The sequence below is a fragment of the Anser brachyrhynchus genome (genome assembly GCF_964034855.1).
Source record: "Anser brachyrhynchus genome assembly, chromosome: 1".
NCBI classification, from domain to species: domain Eukaryota; kingdom Metazoa; phylum Chordata; class Aves; order Anseriformes; family Anatidae; genus Anser; species Anser brachyrhynchus.
This window is the reverse complement of record NC_137694.1, coordinates 63519455-63538079: the sequence shown is the minus strand read 5'-3', so window position 1 is coordinate 63538079 and position 18625 is coordinate 63519455. Positions and strand designations below refer to the sequence as shown.

The window sequence follows — 18625 nt, the reverse complement described above, 5'->3', positions numbered from 1 at the left end:
ATGGCATGTCATGTCAGTCTGTCCTGTCAGCTGCACCACTCAAGCTTAGTGTTGTCCACAAACCTGCAAAGGATGTGCTAGATCCCACTGTCTGTTGTTAAAAAGTACTAAACCGTACGGGTCCCAGTACAGACCCTTGAGGTACCAATCTCAGCTTCCTCCTATTTTGGAAAGACCAAACGGTGAGCAGTAGTGTGCAGTGACTTGCCCCATGGGTTTTGTTTTTCTGTCTTGATGAGGTTTTTGGAAGGGACTTGAGCTGTTCATTATGCTCTTCTACTCAGATTATGCTCAAAAGCAGTCACCACATTCAGGTCTCACCTTCAACCCTTTGAGACTGAAGTGATAGTTCTACCCACGTGAAAGAAATCTTACTCAAGAGATGTTAAAAATATTTTTCATAAAGGAAAGCATGTGTTGTTTTTTTTTTTTTTTAGTGCAGCTGATGAACCTTTATTGTGTTTCATCTTCTTGAGCAGGCATTCCACTTGTTTTAAATTATAAAGTTTGTCAAAAAGTAGCCTGGCTGTCACTCAGAAATTCATGTATTTTCACAGTCTGTAACACTAGTTATACTTCTGAACTGTGCTACAACAAAACTCTGGCAGGGAGGCTTCCAGAACTACTTTGTACTTTGGCCACATGGTTCTTCAGCTCCTGTTTGGTAAGATTTTAGTGCACAGTGTCCTCAGGTGCTGCCTGATTGTGCTGTGTTGCTTGATCTCTGCTGATCTATTTTTTTGGTTTTAGAAAAATCGCTTAAGATGCCACTAAATGTTTGATACTTAAAATCAGTCTTAAGTATCCTTAATTTCATGTTATGGTAGGTTATATGCTCATTTTTTGATTTATTTAAAGTCTTGTATCTGCTCTTTCAGAACTGGTAAGCTGAACTGCGGTAGTATAGTGGTAATACATGTTCTAGCTGTCAAAAGCTTCCTTTTTTTTTTTTTTTTCAGAGAATTGTTTGGTAAAACAATGTTCATGTAGTAACAGCTCCTAACTGACTGCAGTGATTGCCAAAACGGGTTTTCTCATGGCCTGTCTGTGTTGTCTTACATGCTACAGAAAGCTGAAAGAGTTTACTATAGTCCTATTAAAAACAACAACAGATAACCCCACAAACCGTTAAAGTCTGATAGGTCAGACTTCCAAAGTGTTATGTTTGATTTTTACTTGTTTAATTTATCCATAAGAAATAGAAATACATCCATCACCATGGCTTTTAAGTATCAAAAGCAGGTTTAAACAGCTACTGACTTATAGCAGACTTGCCTTGTGTTGCCCTTGTGATGTGATATCACTGTATTAGATGCAGTGAGTCTGTCAGATGCTTTCTGTAGGACACTGTATAGCAGAGGACAGACTAGACAACTGTTTGTGGGAGTGGTGAAAGCAAGCTAAAACTAAAATGTTAAAACATTTTTTTTTGTTCAAGAAAATCATGTAGCTGTATTCCGATTTTCAGAGCAGTGGAAAGAGTTCTGTGTTGGAAAGTCTTGTGGGGAGAGATCTGCTCCCGCGAGGTACCGGAGTTGTCACCCGAAGACCCCTTATTCTGCAGCTGGTGCACGTTTCCCCAGAGGATGGTCGGAAAACAGCTGGAGATGAAAACGGTAAGTGAGATCCAAGAGCACGTTTTGCCTAGTAGGAAAGAGGCTTTTAATCTTTCTTGTGCATTTTACTGAAAAATACTGTAGAAGAAAACACAGCCATTGTTACAGCTGTTGTGTTCATACAGCAAAAGTCATGAAGCCAAAAGCTTTTGGATATTCAAAATATCTAGTATCTCAAGCTTTCCTGTTCTTAGCAAGTACTTCTGAGAAAAGCAGGCCAAAATAAGTATTTCAGTTATGATAAAGGTTGTATAGAGCACTGAGAACATGACTTTTCTGTGTGTGTTTATCCCCTTCCTCTTTTGCTGTTTAAATAAGACCTTTCCTTGAGAGGATGACTATATATGACTTTGTGGAAAGAGGTGAAGAAATAAACAAACTCTGGACAAAGCGGTAGAAGGAGAAATAAAAACAAAGAAACCTGCCATAGATGCAAAAAGAATTTAGTAGGCACGTTCTGTAGCTTACAGATAGAATCTCTCAGTTCAGGCAGTAAGCACATCAAGAACAATGCTTTAAGTATTGTGATGGTCTCTAGTTTAAAGCTTTTGTCTTCTGTAGTGTTTATTATCCTCCAGCAGATCATGAAATTCATCTCAGTTGTCCCTTGGGATTTTGAACGCGTTCTGTACTAACTGCTGCTCTTGACATTTTGAAAGACCATCAGGACCATATCCACCTTCTGACCATCTTAGATTTTTTGATTTAGACAGTGAAGGTACACAGACTTTTGATGGTGCAATAATCTTGGGGCTACAATTTTTAATTCTTATTGTGTTTAAATTGTTTGGAGTTTATTTCCAGAAATAGCAAGCGGAGGTAACAGAAGTTTTTTGGTAGTACTTCTCTTCATATAATATTTATAGTCATTGGTTGCTGAAGAACAGTTCCTAATGTGCAGTTTAAAGGTTAATGCTCCAATTTTCAATATTGCCACAAGCAGAAAACAATTTTGGTTCATAACAATTAAGAGCTTTTAGCATGCAGGACACAGTATGCAGTCCAGGATGTTCTGGATTGTGAAGAGAACATAGGAAAATTCAGGATGGAAATGATCTCAGGAGTCCAGTCTCCTGCTCAGAATAGGGCCGTAAATAGGGCTGTCTTTAAGCTCAAGACCAGGTTGCTCAGGGCTTTATTTAGTTTGGTCTTGAAAACCTTCCAAGACCAGTAACCCATTCTTAACAAGTAACTCTTGGCTACTTTTAAAGAATGACAGATCTGATTTCTTTAAAAGTGGTTTCACCCTACTTGCATTGTACAGTGTATAGTTTTTGGTAGTTGTCAGAATGCTTTGATTCTGAGTTGTAGAATAAAATATGATTTTGTTCTGCTGTGCAACTTTACAGGTATAAAAGGTAATTTTGTAATCAAAGTATTTGGAGTCAAGGCAGAGACTTTCTGCTGTAGGTTGCGTTTGATCTGTGGATATGAATTTTAAATTTGAATGGATTAATGATATTACTGCATTAGGATGTTGAGCTAAATTAATATTTATAAGGCCCATTTAGACCTTTAAAGAAAAAAAAAATCAATATGTAAGATGTACGTGTTATGGTCTCTTCCTGATGTTCTTTGGAGAGAAATGTAGGCTTGTTAAGAACAGACAGACTTTTATGACTTTTACCAGTTATGTTTGAAATGCTTCTCTTTTCCCTCAAAATTCAAGCAAATCACCGTGGTTTTGTCACTGGTATGGCTTAGCTTACATACAGATTGTGTTTCATCTGAGAAGATGGGATCAAGTAGCTTGGAAAGAAAAAGATGGTAACCTGTTATCCTGGCTCTACTGTCTGAGATTTTAATAAGTCTCTATGCTATTAGAGGTCATAGTTCTGTTGGTTTTGATTTGGATGCTGAGGTAGGGCTTAAATGTGTTTTGGATTTCCGAAAGGGAAGTCTTGCAGGCAGAGATGCTGTTGGTATGAAAGGTTTCTACGTTACAAACGGAATCTTGGACAAGAGCATGTCAGTCCTGGCATGTTGCTTCCTGAACGTGCTGGTAATGAACTGTGTGTGTGCACGGATACTTTTGTGCAGCTGCCCTGTTGCTTTGTGATCCCTTGTGATTTTGTGATCTCAAGTTTAACATCTGTCTGGGCGTTTGCATCCAGAAAGCTTCCCCGTTTTTAACACAAAGCACTTTGGATTGCTGTGGTATTTGTTTAGGCATGGGCAATTGCGTTGTCTTTATGGCTATGAAGGAAGAAATTGTCTCTCTCAAATAGCTTTATTTTAATATCTTCTGATGCATGTCATCTGCCAAAGAATATCAGTTCATATCAATTTAAGGGTGATTTTTTATTATTTATTGTTTTCCGTTTGATTCTTTGGAGCACATTTGGAAAGATTGTTGAGAAAGTTCAAACACCTGGCTATAATTCTAACATCTGATTTTTAACAAGAAACATTAAGGATCTTCTCTGCTGCCCCTGAGCTCACTGGTGAGCTGTGTGATACCTTTTTGTGGTGGTCACTGTAGTAGACCAAAGTCATTGGAAAAGACCAGAGAGATGAATTTTCCATTATATATGAAGAGCTGTGTTTTCATAACATTTCAAACTGATGCATATATTCTACAGTGACATGGATGGTTTGAAGTGAAAGAAACATACTCATGCTTTTGCTACTTATTGTTAGCCTTTAGTGATTCAGCACACGGTGTGTTTGATGCGGAGATACCTCACTGTGTGCTCACTTATCAAATTACAGGAGAAGCAGCGTACATGAGAGACCTGGGGCTGATCTCATTAATTATTTAATTGGTCCTGTAGCTTCTGGCAGCTGATCCGTGCGTTAGGAAATGGCAGTGAGGAGGGAGCATATGGATGGCCGACTAGGAAATGTGTGTATAGGTTCTTTTTTTAATCCAGGATAGGAAGCTGAACGCTGGTCAAATTCTGAACAGGTAGAACTGGTATGGAACACAGAATAATTAATACGCAGCTGTTGCTTGCAAATTCAATGCTGTTTTGTCAGCTTTTTGCTCTCTACTTCAAATATGAGTCTCCTGTCCCTAGCTCCCCAAAAGTGTGGACTGCTTCATTGTACTTCTCTTTGTAGAAATAATAAAGATTATTATATAATCTTACATTAATTCTCACGAGTATTATATATATTATATATATATATTATATTAATATATATATAATAATAAAAGAGTTCTCACCTGAGAGAGCTTGTCATTGAGGATGGAAAAAATGGTCCAACATACAGAAGGAACTGGAAGAAGGTCGTGTATTTTCACAAGTTGGATTTCATTTAGAGAGAGGCAGGAAAGGATGAGGGTAATGGGAAACATTTTTGTAATGACTGTAATGCCATTTTTGCACACTTTTATCTAGCTCTGAAGCTTGTATGTAATCACTTGATTAATACACATGAAAGTCTTGCCTGAGAAGATTACAAATAATAAGAAAACTGGGGGGGAGACTGATTTACTAGTGAAGTTAGTGATATAAAAAATGTTCAGTGTGTCAGCCAGAAAGTATTGAGTTGTTGAATGTAGGTTAATTGAAATATTTTCTCCTTGCCTTGAGCATCCCTGCATTCTGTGTAATGATTCAAATCCTTCCTCCTTTCCTAAAAACTCCTTTGCATTAAACTAGAGCTACTGGGATTTTTTTCCTCAAATGTTAAAAGGGGTGGGTGTCAGTATAGACTTGAGAAGAGTGGGGCAAGTGTTTCCTTCTGTATAAAGTGAAACTTCTGAGAAAAATTAAACTTGTATTTGCACCAAGTGAGATTTTCTGTACATCTTGGGACATTGCGTTTATTCTTTAAGTCTTTTTTTGTCCTATATGATCTAAGACTGAGTTTAAGACCAAGCCTTTTATCATGGGTTCAATCTTTTCTTGTGTTATATATAGCAAGGAAAACTTTTTTATTTTTTTAAAATTGGCCTTATTTGATCCGTGGATGTTAACAAGGTAAGATGCAATGCCTCTTACTAAGCTGCATCATTTTTGTATGTATTTTTAAAAGTTAATAGATGATACTAAAACAATTCTTTACACACAGAACTAAACCTAGCAGCAGATTACTATGCTGCCAGAAAAGCAGTAATTTAAGACTAAACCTACGTTATATTCCTCCTAAGGAGATGGTGGAAGAATGCTTGGTTGCTATCTTTCAAATGCTGTGGTGTCAGTATCTTACTGTTTTTTTCTTCTAGCTCCATGCCTGTTTTTCCTTTCTCAGATTCAACTTTTAAGAGGGGACGAGTAATACAACTTTGAAGATACTGTAGTTTCTTCCTGAATGTGCATTTTGCTTTAGTTCCTCTGTACTGTAAATGGACTAAACCCATTTAATAACCTGGAATTAATGAGCCCTTTCATTTTACACTTTTTTGTGGGGAGACTGGTATGTAAGTTTGCCTGTTTGTCAGCTGATACAAACAAAAGCTGCCTCCTAACATTGGTTTCTTCATAGCTCATGTGCCTGTAGTTGTCTGTGAATTCCCATAAAACAGTAAAGATAGAAGTCTTTTTTGTATTTTTTTTTTCCTGAGTTGATCCAGGTAATCTAAATCAGTGCATCTCCACTAATAAGGCTTTGACTTATCCACCTGAGCAAGGCACTAGAATTAACTCCCCAGATCTAATAAGCTTTCCAAACTGAAGAATTGATTGTTGCTGTGCTGCTTGCATTTTGTGCCAAATAGGCACATGCAGCAAAAATTCTTCACTAATTTGTTTTATTCTTGCACTTCCATGCTGCTGTGATGCACTGGCATCACAGAAAAATATAGCTGTAAACTCGATAGCATGTCAATAAAGAGTTTTCTTTGGTTTTTTTTGAATATGGGGTTTATATAAACATGAGAAACTTAAAGTTGAGAATGGTGGTAGTTAATGTTGTCTCTTCTTAAATCTGTCTCAGAGGTGGTCTGATTTTTTTAATCTGCATAAATTTATTTTCATCATTAAAATATGGATGCAAAACTCAGGTTTCTTTCCTGTGCAGTAATATTACCTTCAGTGATACTAAAAATGTGCTTGATTTTTTCTCATTCTTGCCATGAATAAAAGATGAGAAATGTTTTGCCAAGGAAGTTCAGCCTTGCAGAAACTACGGGTGATATTTTCTTTGCTCAGAAAAAAATATTGTAAGCTATTGGAATTAGATGAATAGCAATAGTAAAGTGATCATCAAGTAAACTTTGTCATCTAGAATATCAATTAATAAGCAGCATTTATCAGTGTTCTGTTAGGATCTTATTGCCATGCATACTGTAAATGTTACACATTTCCATCAGTAGTAGATGAGCATGCACATCTGTCTGCATGCATCTGTGATCTTTGTAATAGTCTGGTGATGAAGGTTAATAAAATGCTATGTTAAATATGATGAAAAATTTTAAACATCATTCAATACTGTTTCTCTTTAACTGCAGACCCTGCTACATGGAAAAATCCAAGACACCTTTCTAAAGGTTGCCTTTCTCCATTTGCTTTTTCTCCCTACACATCAAGTGCATGCTTATATACACTAACCACATACATTTCATGCCACTTGTTGATTACACTTTTACTTTTCCACGATGGCTACTGTGTTGATTGATTGTTTTGCTGAGTCTTGTGATTTAGTTGATTTTTAGCTTTCTGACCTTGTTGCATTAGAATGAGATGATTTTTGCTTTTCTGTGTCATTGCTGCTTCATAGAACTTTCTGCACTTTTAATTCCCAAATCCCTTGAAAGATCTCTAGTGATAAGTATCTTGAAATTCAACTTAAGTGAAAAAAACGTTCTGAATGGTGACTTAATTTCAGGTAAGCTGTGTGTTTGCCAAGTGACCAGATTTCTTGTAGAGCAGACTGCTGCACTGGGGAGCAGACGGGAAATGATGGCTAACTTAAAAATTTTGAAACAGAACTTACTGGTGCTTGGAAACCTAGTTGTGAAAGTGCAAGTGTCTTGCAGCATAACTCAAACTGCTGCCTGCACTACAAAGCAGGAGTTGACAAAACTTTGCTGTTTCTGGGACTGCTCCTGAGTAGCTCACAAGTAATTTCAGACATCTGTGGTGACTGACAAGAGTTAAAATGTTTGGTCCACGACAGATTTGGGAAGAGACATGTTCTCCTAAGACTTCATTGTTATGTAGAATACTTATGTATTTTCTGTTTGTGCCTTTTTCTTTTTGGTTCTACAGGTTTTTCTAACTTTTTTTCTTTCAGCTGTAATTTGATCTCATTTGCATGGTAAAAGAAAAGATGCTAAAGGCTGGTATATTTTTTCATTTTTTAAGCTATTGCTAATAATTATTTTGTTTTCTGTTGCAAGCTGATTTTTGAATGGATTAGACCTTTACTGAAGAATGGTAGGACAGCTGATTAGCTCAGTTCACAATTCAGAAGATGGGCATTGTGTAATAAGATAAATTACAAAGAATAATGAGATGCAGTGTTTAAGCAGAATCATAAGTGTATGTGTACTGAGCTATTTAACATCTAACAGCAGAAAACAGACTAATTCTTCTCTTGCTGCTTGAAAAAAAAAATCACATTATAGTCTTCAATAAACAGGCTCTTGGAAAAATGTGATTGGAACATCTGCTTCCTCTTCCTCATGTATCAATTCTTTGTTTTCAGAGATAGATGCTGAAGAATGGGGTAAATTTCTTCACACCAAAAACAAGGTATGTTTGCTCTGGTGGTGGAGCAGCAGTGTCATAAATACACTGTCATATATATACTTAATTCTGTATCTCTTTCCCTTGTCTTTCTCAAAAAGGAGATTATTCTACCTGCTATGCTGCGTGCAAGATTATTGAGGATTTTCTTACTTTTTAAGAGTAATTTATGAAAACATGTTACTTATCAATGGCTCTGTAAGTGGATCATTGATTCACTTGAGTTATTTATCTTAATCCCTTTTGTGTTGTTCTGTTGACTTTTTTTCTTGTGCATGAGTGAGATGAGAATGGAAACTGCAAAGGCAAGAAAGTATACAGTCACAGGTCATTTCAATTCACTGAAGGACTGGCAATGTTAGAGAAAGATTAGAAAGCTATGAGAAGGAAGGAGGAGTCTAATATTTATCAAGGGAGAGGAGAAACAGAGATGACCACGGGCTTCAAGCAAAAGACTAAGCATTGGGTCTCTTTGGTAACAGTGTATCTCTGTGTTGGCAGATGCACTTTTTAAGTGTTTTATTGCTTTAAACTGATTTCCTCATCTTCTAGGCAGTGCTGGAAATTAAAGGAAACCTAAAGAGGAACACAGTGGGAACATGTGAAAGAGTAGCCGTATTCTAACGTATTTCAGATTGGCGGAAGGATGGTAAAACTAGACGAGCAGAAAAAAAATAAAAACACTGTTTTGTCCCCTCCCAGATGTGCAGGGGTTCAAGCTCTGTGTTGTTCATTAACTTCAAGTGGTTGTAACTAGATCAGCGATATAATTAAATGTTTGAAATTCTCTTTAGGTGGATGCTATTTTTTCTACGTTGTCTGACATTGATGGGTAGTAATAAGTGCTAATAGCTGCCACCTGATGCTGCAACAGATTAAATGCCAAGATTACGAGTTCTCTCATTTTTAGCACTGATGATTTCTGTTAGCATTAGCTTATGGGCTATTAGTCATTCTTACTTTTTTTTTTTTTTTTTTTTTTTTTTACCTTTGGCATACATAGTTACAGAAATTTTCATTGTCTCTTGGAGAAGAGAGCATTATTTCACAATTAGGTAAGAGTATGCTGCTTTTGATATTTAAATAATCTTCTTCTTTTGTACTTCAGATCTATACAGATTTTGATGAAATTCGTCAGGAAATAGAAAATGAAACAGAGAGGATTTCAGGAAATAATAAGGTAAATGCTGAACTGTCCATCGTTGTCTTGCTGTAGATCCTCTTGCTGCTGAAATCTTTCTTAAGCAGTTCTAGTGGCTAGAAGTGAGAAGCATTGAACTATTCTCATGAAAAATCATAGTCATGCTGTCTCAAGGTTTTTCACTGTATTCATGAGATGACTTAAGCTAAAAGGAAGTGCAGAGAATTGCTGTCACTTTACTTCAAAGCTTCCATAATAATCGTGCAAAAAATAAACTTAAACATGCTTCTATTTTTTCCACATACATGCCTTCGTGTGTGATTATAAAATCAAGTAATTTATTCTCAAATATCTATTATAATTACTGAAATAGAAAGCCTTTTATGCATTATATTGAGAGGATAACAAAGCAGCTTCCAAAGCACTTGGTTGATGAACGTGGCTGGCTTTTTCTCTCACCAAATAGGTAGGTATAAGACATATGATGGAAGAAAGCTGTTGGGTTTTTGTTTTGTTTGTTTTTGATTGTTTGGTTGGCTGTTTTTATATAGAACTTCAGCTTTTGGCTTTCTAAAAGGTCATTTACATAATCCAGTACGGTGATTAACTTTTTTTTATTATTAATATATTTCTAGGGAATCAGTCCTGAACCTATTCATCTTAAAATTTTTTCATCCAATGTTGTAAATCTGACTCTTGTGGATTTACCAGGAATGACAAAGGTAAGATACGAAATGCTTTTTTTTCTGACTCGCTGTAAACACTGTTTTGAATCAAGGAGCGTATGTTCAGTCTTTGGCTTGGTTCTGTATTGTTAGATTAAACAGCTTTCAAGAACTAAAACATTGTTCCTTAGTTTAAGTATTTGGCTATATAAATTTGAGATGTCACATGTTCTGGTGTAGGATTTGAGTTTCTGGTGCTGTCCACTGTTACAGGAGCTGGATTTACTTAAGCTCTTCCTCTTTCTATATAGAATTGAGTGATCGGAAACATTGCGCAAGCAGCACATTCCCTTGGAGATAAGAGAGAACTCTTAAATTTCAGATCGGTTTCTGCAGAGAGATGGGCAGTTGACAAATTTGAAAATGTTTTTCCCATTGCATCTCCAGAAGCTGCTATGCACGTTTTGCCTAAGAAATTGTATAAAGTGAGAATACATTAGAAGGAGAGTTCAGATCCTGTTCAGGTTTTATACTGAATAACTTTCTGTGGCAAGGTGATCACGATGACTTCTTTTACCTGCCTCTGCAGACATATGCACCCCACTCTGCCTGTTATGCAGATGATTCTTGGATAGCAAGTCATCCTGACAACAGTATCAAAACAAATCATATGAGTTGATTCTCACTTTTATAAGAGTGGTTTTGGCTTTTATTCCTTCCAAGATTTTCCTTTTCTTTCCAGTTTGTGAAGGGGAAAAGAAAGGGCTGGAAAACTTTGTTACACTATAAAGAGTATAAATCTTCAATGAGTAATCTTCAATAACATAGAATTTTGTACAATTTTGAACAATTTGTACAATTTTGAAAAGTTCTGTGTTGTTTTTTTCTCTAGGTGCCTGTTGGTGATCAGCCTAAGGATATTGAACTTCAAATAAGAGAGCTAATCCTTCAATTCATCAGCAACCCAAATTCAATTATTCTGGCGGTCACAGCAGCTAACACAGACATGGCCACTTCAGAAGCACTTAAAATTGCACGGGAGGTGGATCCAGATGGTAAGCAGCAAAACCCCTTGATTCTGTAAATCTTTTTTTTTAAATTAATTAATTTAATTTAAATCCTAAAATAAAGCTAAAGTTTTTTTTTTAAAAAAGTAGAAAGGAAAATGAATGTTCCTGCATTTCCTAGAAAATATAATTATTATATTTGCTTAAAGATTTTCTGCTGCAGTCCCTGCAATTCAGAAAATGCTGTGATGAATTAATATCTTAAGAGCTTTCTGGCTTATGACTATTTTAATAGTCATACGAGCAACTTACATTTTCAGAGAAACAGAATAGCACTACAGAATGTTTGAGGTTTTGAGATTTTTAATAATTTAGTCTGTTAGGATGACTTCATGCTTTATTGTCCAATATTCTCTCTTTTATGAGAGAAAATGTCATCCTGCAGCTGATATTTAACTGTTTAGCTGTTTGTTTAGTGACTTTTAGTAAGAGTAAAAATAACATATACTATAAGTACCCATTGTAATGTCCTGCATTTGTATGACAGATCTGACTGATTTGACTTAATGTAGAATGATGTTTATGATATTTTATATTTACCTAATGACTTTGAAATAGATCTGCAGCTACTGAGTACCTGTTTCTTGTGTATGAGAAGTGCTGTTGGTACTATTTACTAATAAATGGCACTGTGATTTGAAAGAAGATGAAAATGTATACTTTGAACATAGATATATTGAAATTAGGATAAAACTTGGTGTTGGTATGCTTTACTCTCAGGTTCTTCTTTCCTTAAAAGTAGTATTTCTCACCTGATTTCAAACACCGAGTCTGCTTGGGCCTGTCTGCATAAGCGTTTACGGATTGCACAGCCACATAACTTTGCAGGAGAATCTCTTCTCTTGGCTGTGTCTTCAGTCAGATTGTTCTCATTCAATGCAGCTGACCCTTTCCTTTTAATTTACTCCCATAAAAGTGATCAGCTGTGACTTTTGGATCACTTCCCAAAATTCTAATCCTAAAGGTCTGGAGTAGCAGCTTATGTTGCAAGAACTGTAAGCACAATGGTATGTAATGAGAATTTGGAGCGCTAAACTGGTTAGAATTTCAAACTTACATTCATCTGAAAGTTTCAGGAGCCAAGTACCTTTTCATTTTTCTGAGTTGATGGATTATTTTTAGACTTGAAAAGCATGCTATGATTTAAAAGAAAAAGTTCTTGCCACTTTCATTTTCCGACCTAAGAGCCAAGGAAATACCAAGGCACCAGACAAGACTTGCACGTGTTAGCCTACCTGTTTAAACATGCAAAATTTACCTACTTAGTGAATTTGAGTCACTATTTCTTCCACAGTGACTAGTAATTAAGTTTTAATTTTCATTCAGAAAACGTTGTCACATATTTGACAAAAGTCTGTTTTGTTAGGAAAATAAATCCCATACTGCTTTTTCAGTCTCTTGGGATTCTGGCTGTGTATTTGCACAATGCTTGAAGTGGTCCTGTTACTTCCTCTGGCAGCTTCTCCAGTAGCAGTGGTGTTTCAAAAGTAGTTTGAAACATTGCCATTATATCTAGTTCTACATAGATCCTAGAAAAGTGTTCAGTTTGCTTACACCTGCAGGTCCCCTGCCTGCCTTAGTCTTCTCTGCAAGTACGTAGCACCTCTGACTTCATGTACTATGCAAAAATATTTGTTGCAATTAGTGAAAATTTTGAACTGCATAGCACCTAAACCTTTTTCTTTAACCACATACATATGGGGAGCAATACCTGCCAAACCGTGTTATATTTTACACACACATATATATATATATGTATATAAATATGTGTGTATATATATATATATACACACACACTTTCGTTAATAATGGGCTCCAGATAGACCAGTACTACACATTCTTGTGCTGGTCTTTGCTGGTTTGTCCTATTACACTTCATTCTTCATTCCTGAGGAACTTTTTGAATGATAGGCTTTAGCTACCTTGATCAAGACAAAACATCCCTTTGACTGAGTTTTGCTTTTGGTAGGTCGAAGAACCCTTGCTGTTATCACAAAGCTGGATCTCATGGATGCTGGCACTGATGCTATGGATGTGCTTATGGGAAGAGTGATTCCAGTAAAACTTGGCATCATTGGAGTGGTGAACAGGTCTGTCCGGGCATATTTATATCATTTTTTAAAGACTGTTAATATGAAGTAATGCTTTGGGTTTATTTAACCATGAGCATGGGTTTAAGAATAGAGAGACCTGACGCTGAAACAACCAAGCAAGCAACAAGCTCGTTGGTGACTTTTCAAAAATCTGTTCTTCTTCCAGTCAATCAACTGCTAATTTAGAAAGGAATAGGGACATTTCTTCTAAAAAAACTGTTGTGTTACTTCTTTCCAGTACTGATTTTTAGCTTGAGGGATGTTTCTGATTAGCTGTTTGTGTTATTGCTGATATGGCACTAATAGATACTTCACACTAGTGCTAAGATCATGTTAAATGCATATGGGTGTTGTAGTTGTGCATGTTACCTTTTGCATCAGCTAGGTCAAATCTCATGCAGTGTTGATAGAAGTTTTTTGCTCAGTCTGCATATGTATGACAGCTACCTGTACCAATTTCCCATCTATGCTCCATGGAACAGCCAATAAAACATTTCATTATTTTATAAGGGAGAAGGGTTACGTGTGTAAAGCAAAAAACGTCTGTTCAGATCTCCTGTCAGGAAGAAAAGAAGTGTGAATTGTTCTTCCTTTGCATCCATTAACTGGTGTGCAACTCTGCCTTTTAACTTCAGGAGTCAGTTGGATATTAACAATAAGAAGAGTGTAGCTGATTCTATCCGTGATGAGTATGGTTTTCTTCAAAAGAAGTATCCTTCCCTAGCCAATCGAAATGGAACTAAGTATCTCGCTAGAACACTGAACAGGTATTACATACTACATCTAAAAAAAAAAAAAGCATTCTTTTAAAGGTACATTAGGATATAGTTTGGTGTGTTAGAAATATGTATAACCATTTATTTTTCTTTCCTTTTTCTTTTGGTGCTGTGCAGTGAAACAGCTCTGTTTCCAAATTCAATTTCTGCATTTACTGTAATTTTCTTGAGCAAATGTTTTCCTTTGATGATAATTTTCTGTCTCTCTTTTGGTAGAGCTGATAAAGCTGAAATTATTCCTTCCTTCTCATGAAGGCCTGTTTTCCATTTTTAGACTACTAATGCATCATATCAGGGATTGCTTGCCAGAACTGAAAACCAGAATCAATGTTTTAGCTGCTCAATACCAGTCTCTGCTAAACAGCTATGGGGAACCTGTGGAGGACAAAAGTGCCACTTTATTGCAGCTTATTACCAAATTTGCCACAGAATATTGTAATACTATTGAAGGAACAGCAAAATACATAGAGACTTCTGAGCTGTAAGTAATAAATGTTTTTCTAGAATATTGACTGACCCAGCAGCTCTTGCTGGTTCATATTGGCAATAGTAGTACATCAGAGCACAACATAATCAAAAATGTTTGAATCCAATTAACAGTAAAAATGTTTGCAATGAAAGCTTTTTTCCTTGTTTTTAGTTGTTATTTTATTCTTTCAGATGTGGAGGAGCCAGAATCTGTTACATTTTTCATGAGACCTTTGGAAGAACCTTAGAATCTGTTGATCCTCTAGGTGGCCTTAACACAATTGATATTCTGACTGCCATTAGAAACGCTACTGTGAGTGTTACTCTGTATTCTAAGTGTTGTTATTGGTTTAAAAATAAAATTTTGTCAATTTGTGCTCCTTCAGGACTCTAAATTAGTAACAGCTGAAAGAGTTTATGCAAATAGGCTGAATCCTGCTTTTTGGCATTTGAAGTGAAAAATAGAAAATCCAAATTTGCAGCTATTATCAGATAGTTAATGAGTTTAAGGGGAATGCTTACTCATTTCTTTTGCTTGTAGGTTTAAATTAAGCTCCAGCCCAGTTTTGGCAACCCTATGGTGAAGCTATTATATAGTACAGAAAGGGTGATGAAAAACTGCCCATGCATTAAGAACTTCTGTGCTAGCTATAAAGACTTACTGTGAGATCTATGGGCTAGGACGTGTTCAGATGTTTTCATTCTCTATTACTAGATGTGATTTTTTAATGGTTCAGTATTTACACGACTGATTGGGTTTGTTGTGGATATGGGGATTGATGTTGTAAGAATTAAAAGTAAGTTTACTTTTATTTTTTAATTAAAAGTAAGTTTACTTTTTTTGTCAGTATATGGAATGTTCACTCCTCAGAGCTTGATTTGAACATCAAGCAAGTCAGCTTTTGTATTGTGTTCTGCTGGGTACAGACAGTTGCATTTCTGCACGGTCAGTAATTATTCAGACTTGGAATACATTAGGTACACTACAGTAGTGATTTGTGTGCATGTTCTTATCCTTCTGTAAATGTAATGCAGCATTTAGTGACTGGTAAGATGTGTTGTTTTTCTGTGAAGCATCACATCTTTGTGTTTCTAAAGCTCATTTAGCTTTCAAAAAACTCAGGTAAAAATATTCCGTGTATAGCTGAGCATTGGTCTGTAAGGTCATAAATGAAATTATCCGAAACATTGACACAGTGACACTGTATTACAATTATATTTAACAGCAAACCCAGCTATTGTGTAGTGAGAGTTGTATGTCCAGAACTGCTGGATTTTTCTGTCTGCTGAAAATTAGGAAGAGAATGTCTTTGTTTTTATAATAAATTTAATTTAAACTTGGATCCGCAAATCTGGAAAGAATTGTTCATGATTGTAAGACTACGTAGAAATGTTCAAGATTTTACAAGGGTGATGGTTAATAATAATTTAACGAAATTTGTCGTAAAGATATCTTTTTGAGTTTCTTTAGTCTGTAAAGCTTTTGTATTTCAATATTCTTTTAATATGTATAACTCTTAAACAGGCAAGGACTGTTCTGAGTGCTCTTTTGGGTGTGAAAACTCTGGTCTGCTTTATTCAGGATTTCATCAAATACTGCTACTTATAAATGCTTGTTTTAATATGCAACTTAACAAAAATTACCCTCCTTTTGAACTAGGGTCCCCGTCCTGCCTTGTTTGTTCCTGAAGTTTCATTTGAATTGCTGGTTAAAAGGCAAATCAAACGTTTAGAAGAGCCTAGCTTGCGTTGTGTGGAGCTGGTTCATGAAGAAATGCAGAGGATTATCCAGCATTGTAGTAATTACAGTACACAGGTAAAAGTGTGCTTGAATTATGTTTTCAATATCCCCTCTTCCCCGCCCCCCTCCCCCCCACCTCCCAAAAAAAAAGTGCCTGGAAGTCTCACCAGTAAATTTTTGCCTTTTTTTTTTTTTAGGAGTTATTGAGGTTTCCTAAATTGCATGATGCCATAGTTGAAGTAGTAACTTGTCTTCTGCGTAGAAGACTTCCTGTCACAAATGAAATGGTAATTTTCCGTCTACTATAATTTTGCTGGGAAAATTATGTTTTCTAGAGTTTTCCTTGATGCTTCTCTTTGCTGTGTAATGCAAGGAACCCAAATTATTAAAGGAGTCATAACTCATATTTGTTAAGTAGCTTCTTCTGTATTAGAAGATAATACATAAAAAACAAAGGGATGGGGTGGAACCCTCTGCAGCTTATTGTCTGCTGTGTTTCGGTTTTCCAAGACGATTTTACTAAAACTTGGATGTAAAGCCTCTTAGCCTTTCTGATGTAGGTATATTTACCTTTCCTGTAACAGAAGCTGTTCACTTACTGTACTAAAGATGCAACGATAAAAATTAAGTTATAGTCCTTATTCTATTTGTTTCAAACGTAAGGTTTAGATAAAATGTTGATATCACCTTTAATGCCTTTTAGTAAACGAGAGGTGAAAATTCAACTTTAATATTAAAATATATTTCGCCAAAGCTAAAAGTCTGCTTTAGGCTTGCTTATTTGGGAGGAAAGAAAGGTATTGGCTCTGTACATGTGTGTGTATGTTTAACGTGAAAAGCAAAAAGAATTGTTGTATGTGCTTACAGTGAGGCATCTCTCACTAGTTCAAACATGGATGGCTTGTGACTGAAGGTTGATTATATAGCTTACATCATATGGAACACTCCTTAAATGGTTGAGTTTTGTTTAATTCTTGCTGGAGAGGGATTAGCTTAATATAGCTAACAAGTTAAATTGATATAACTCCAAAAAAGAGCTGAAGGTCTGAGTGTATTGCAATGAAAGAATTAATTCCCTTCTTGCTTTTTTCAGGGTCAGCGCTCTAATGTCTTTGGGGCAGTAAAAATGTTTTTTTGCTATGGACAGTTAGACTGCATTGTAGGTCATTGTCCTTCACTGCCATTAGATCTACTCACTGAATTTTTGAACCATGAATGCCATTTCATTGCAGGTTCATAATTTAGTGGCTATTGAGTTAGCCTATATTAATACCAAACATCCAGATTTTGCTGATGCCTGTGGGTTAATGAATAACAACATTGAGGTAAGAAAATACATCCTCTTAAAAATAATTTCTGTGTGCTTAGCTGAAAAGTGGATAAGTCGAAAGTATTTTTATGATCATGGACTATAGCTTTGTTAAATGTCTTGTCTTTTGATTCTTCAAATGAAAGCCTAAATAATTGCTTCATAGAAAGAAACTGACACGTCTATTCTTCTACCGTAGTTCTACCTTATATAAAGTATAAAGATTTGATTATAGTACAAATACGGTGTATGCTTATCTTGTGATCAGCTGATTTATTAGATTTATGTTGCATATTACATGCAGAACCAGTGGCTGATGTTTCAATTAAAACAATTCTGTCTGTATGTCTCCTGGAAGATAAGATTGGCACCTGAGTAGTTGCTATTAAGTGAAATTTTGGAAGAGAAACTTTAAAAAGATGGTTGTGAAATTCTCTTTAATGTCAAAGTAACTGCATCTTCTCTCTGACAGAATGTGTCAATAGCTATAATGTTCCTCTCATTCATAAAATGATAATTACAGGTATTGTTTCCTCTATTCAGCTTCTAATTTCTGCTTCCCTTTGGTATTGTTCCTGAATCTGTTCAGGAAACTCCGTCTCCCTAAAACAATTTTCTCCATCAGCCTCCAATCAGGCTTTTACAGCTTCAGTAGCCTTTTCTCTTTCTCAAGACCAGTTTTGATTGAGAAACTTTGTTGCTGACATCCTCTGGAAACAATTGTCCTACAACTGATCTGCTCAGTTCTTTCTCCCAAGTCTGATTTTTGTTGCAGTGTTTCATCCATCAGACTAAGAGCTTGTTAATAATTCCTGTGTTCCCTTGCTGATCCAGCGCATTTTTTCATAGTAGTGTTCTTTTTAAAATGTTTATGTTGTCATTTCTGCTTGTTGGTTCTAACCTCTCTTTTATAAATAAATTTTGTTTTGACTGATTATGCAGTTGAATTTGCCTTGATAGACTGACTGCTCTTGAATCTAGTCCAGGAACAATGTCTGCACAAACTGCTAGGAGTACAAAACTTAAGATTTTGTGAAGCTGAATGTATGAGATTATTGTATTATTGTGTGTTACCAACATTAGTTCTTTTCCAGTATCTTCCTGAACAGGA

General features: G+C 35.9%; 1 protein-coding gene across 4 annotated transcripts in view; it reads left to right on the top strand.

Annotated features, from left to right (window-relative positions):
- Positions 1-18625, top strand: part of DNM1L (dynamin 1 like) — a 37432-nt gene that overhangs the window by 9031 nt on the left and 9776 nt on the right. For 2 of the 4 annotated variants that reach the window (XM_080553616.1, XM_080553618.1), the window contains exons 2-14: positions 1469-1616; positions 7015-7053; positions 8214-8260; positions 9363-9434; positions 10031-10117; positions 10953-11115; positions 13097-13217; positions 13856-13987; positions 14271-14477; positions 14657-14777; positions 16125-16280; positions 16403-16492; positions 17438-17530. In XM_080553616.1, the coding sequence (XP_080409742.1) occupies positions 1469-1616; positions 7015-7053; positions 8214-8260; positions 9363-9434; positions 10031-10117; positions 10953-11115; positions 13097-13217; positions 13856-13987; positions 14271-14477; positions 14657-14777; positions 16125-16280; positions 16403-16492; positions 17438-17530 (1476 nt within the window). The remainder of the gene's footprint in view (positions 1-1468; positions 1617-7014; positions 7054-8213; positions 8261-9362; positions 9435-10030; positions 10118-10952; positions 11116-13096; positions 13218-13855; positions 13988-14270; positions 14478-14656; positions 14778-16124; positions 16281-16402; positions 16493-17437; positions 17531-18625) is intronic. The other 2 variants (XM_080553617.1, XM_080553619.1) reach the window with 1 other exon arrangement.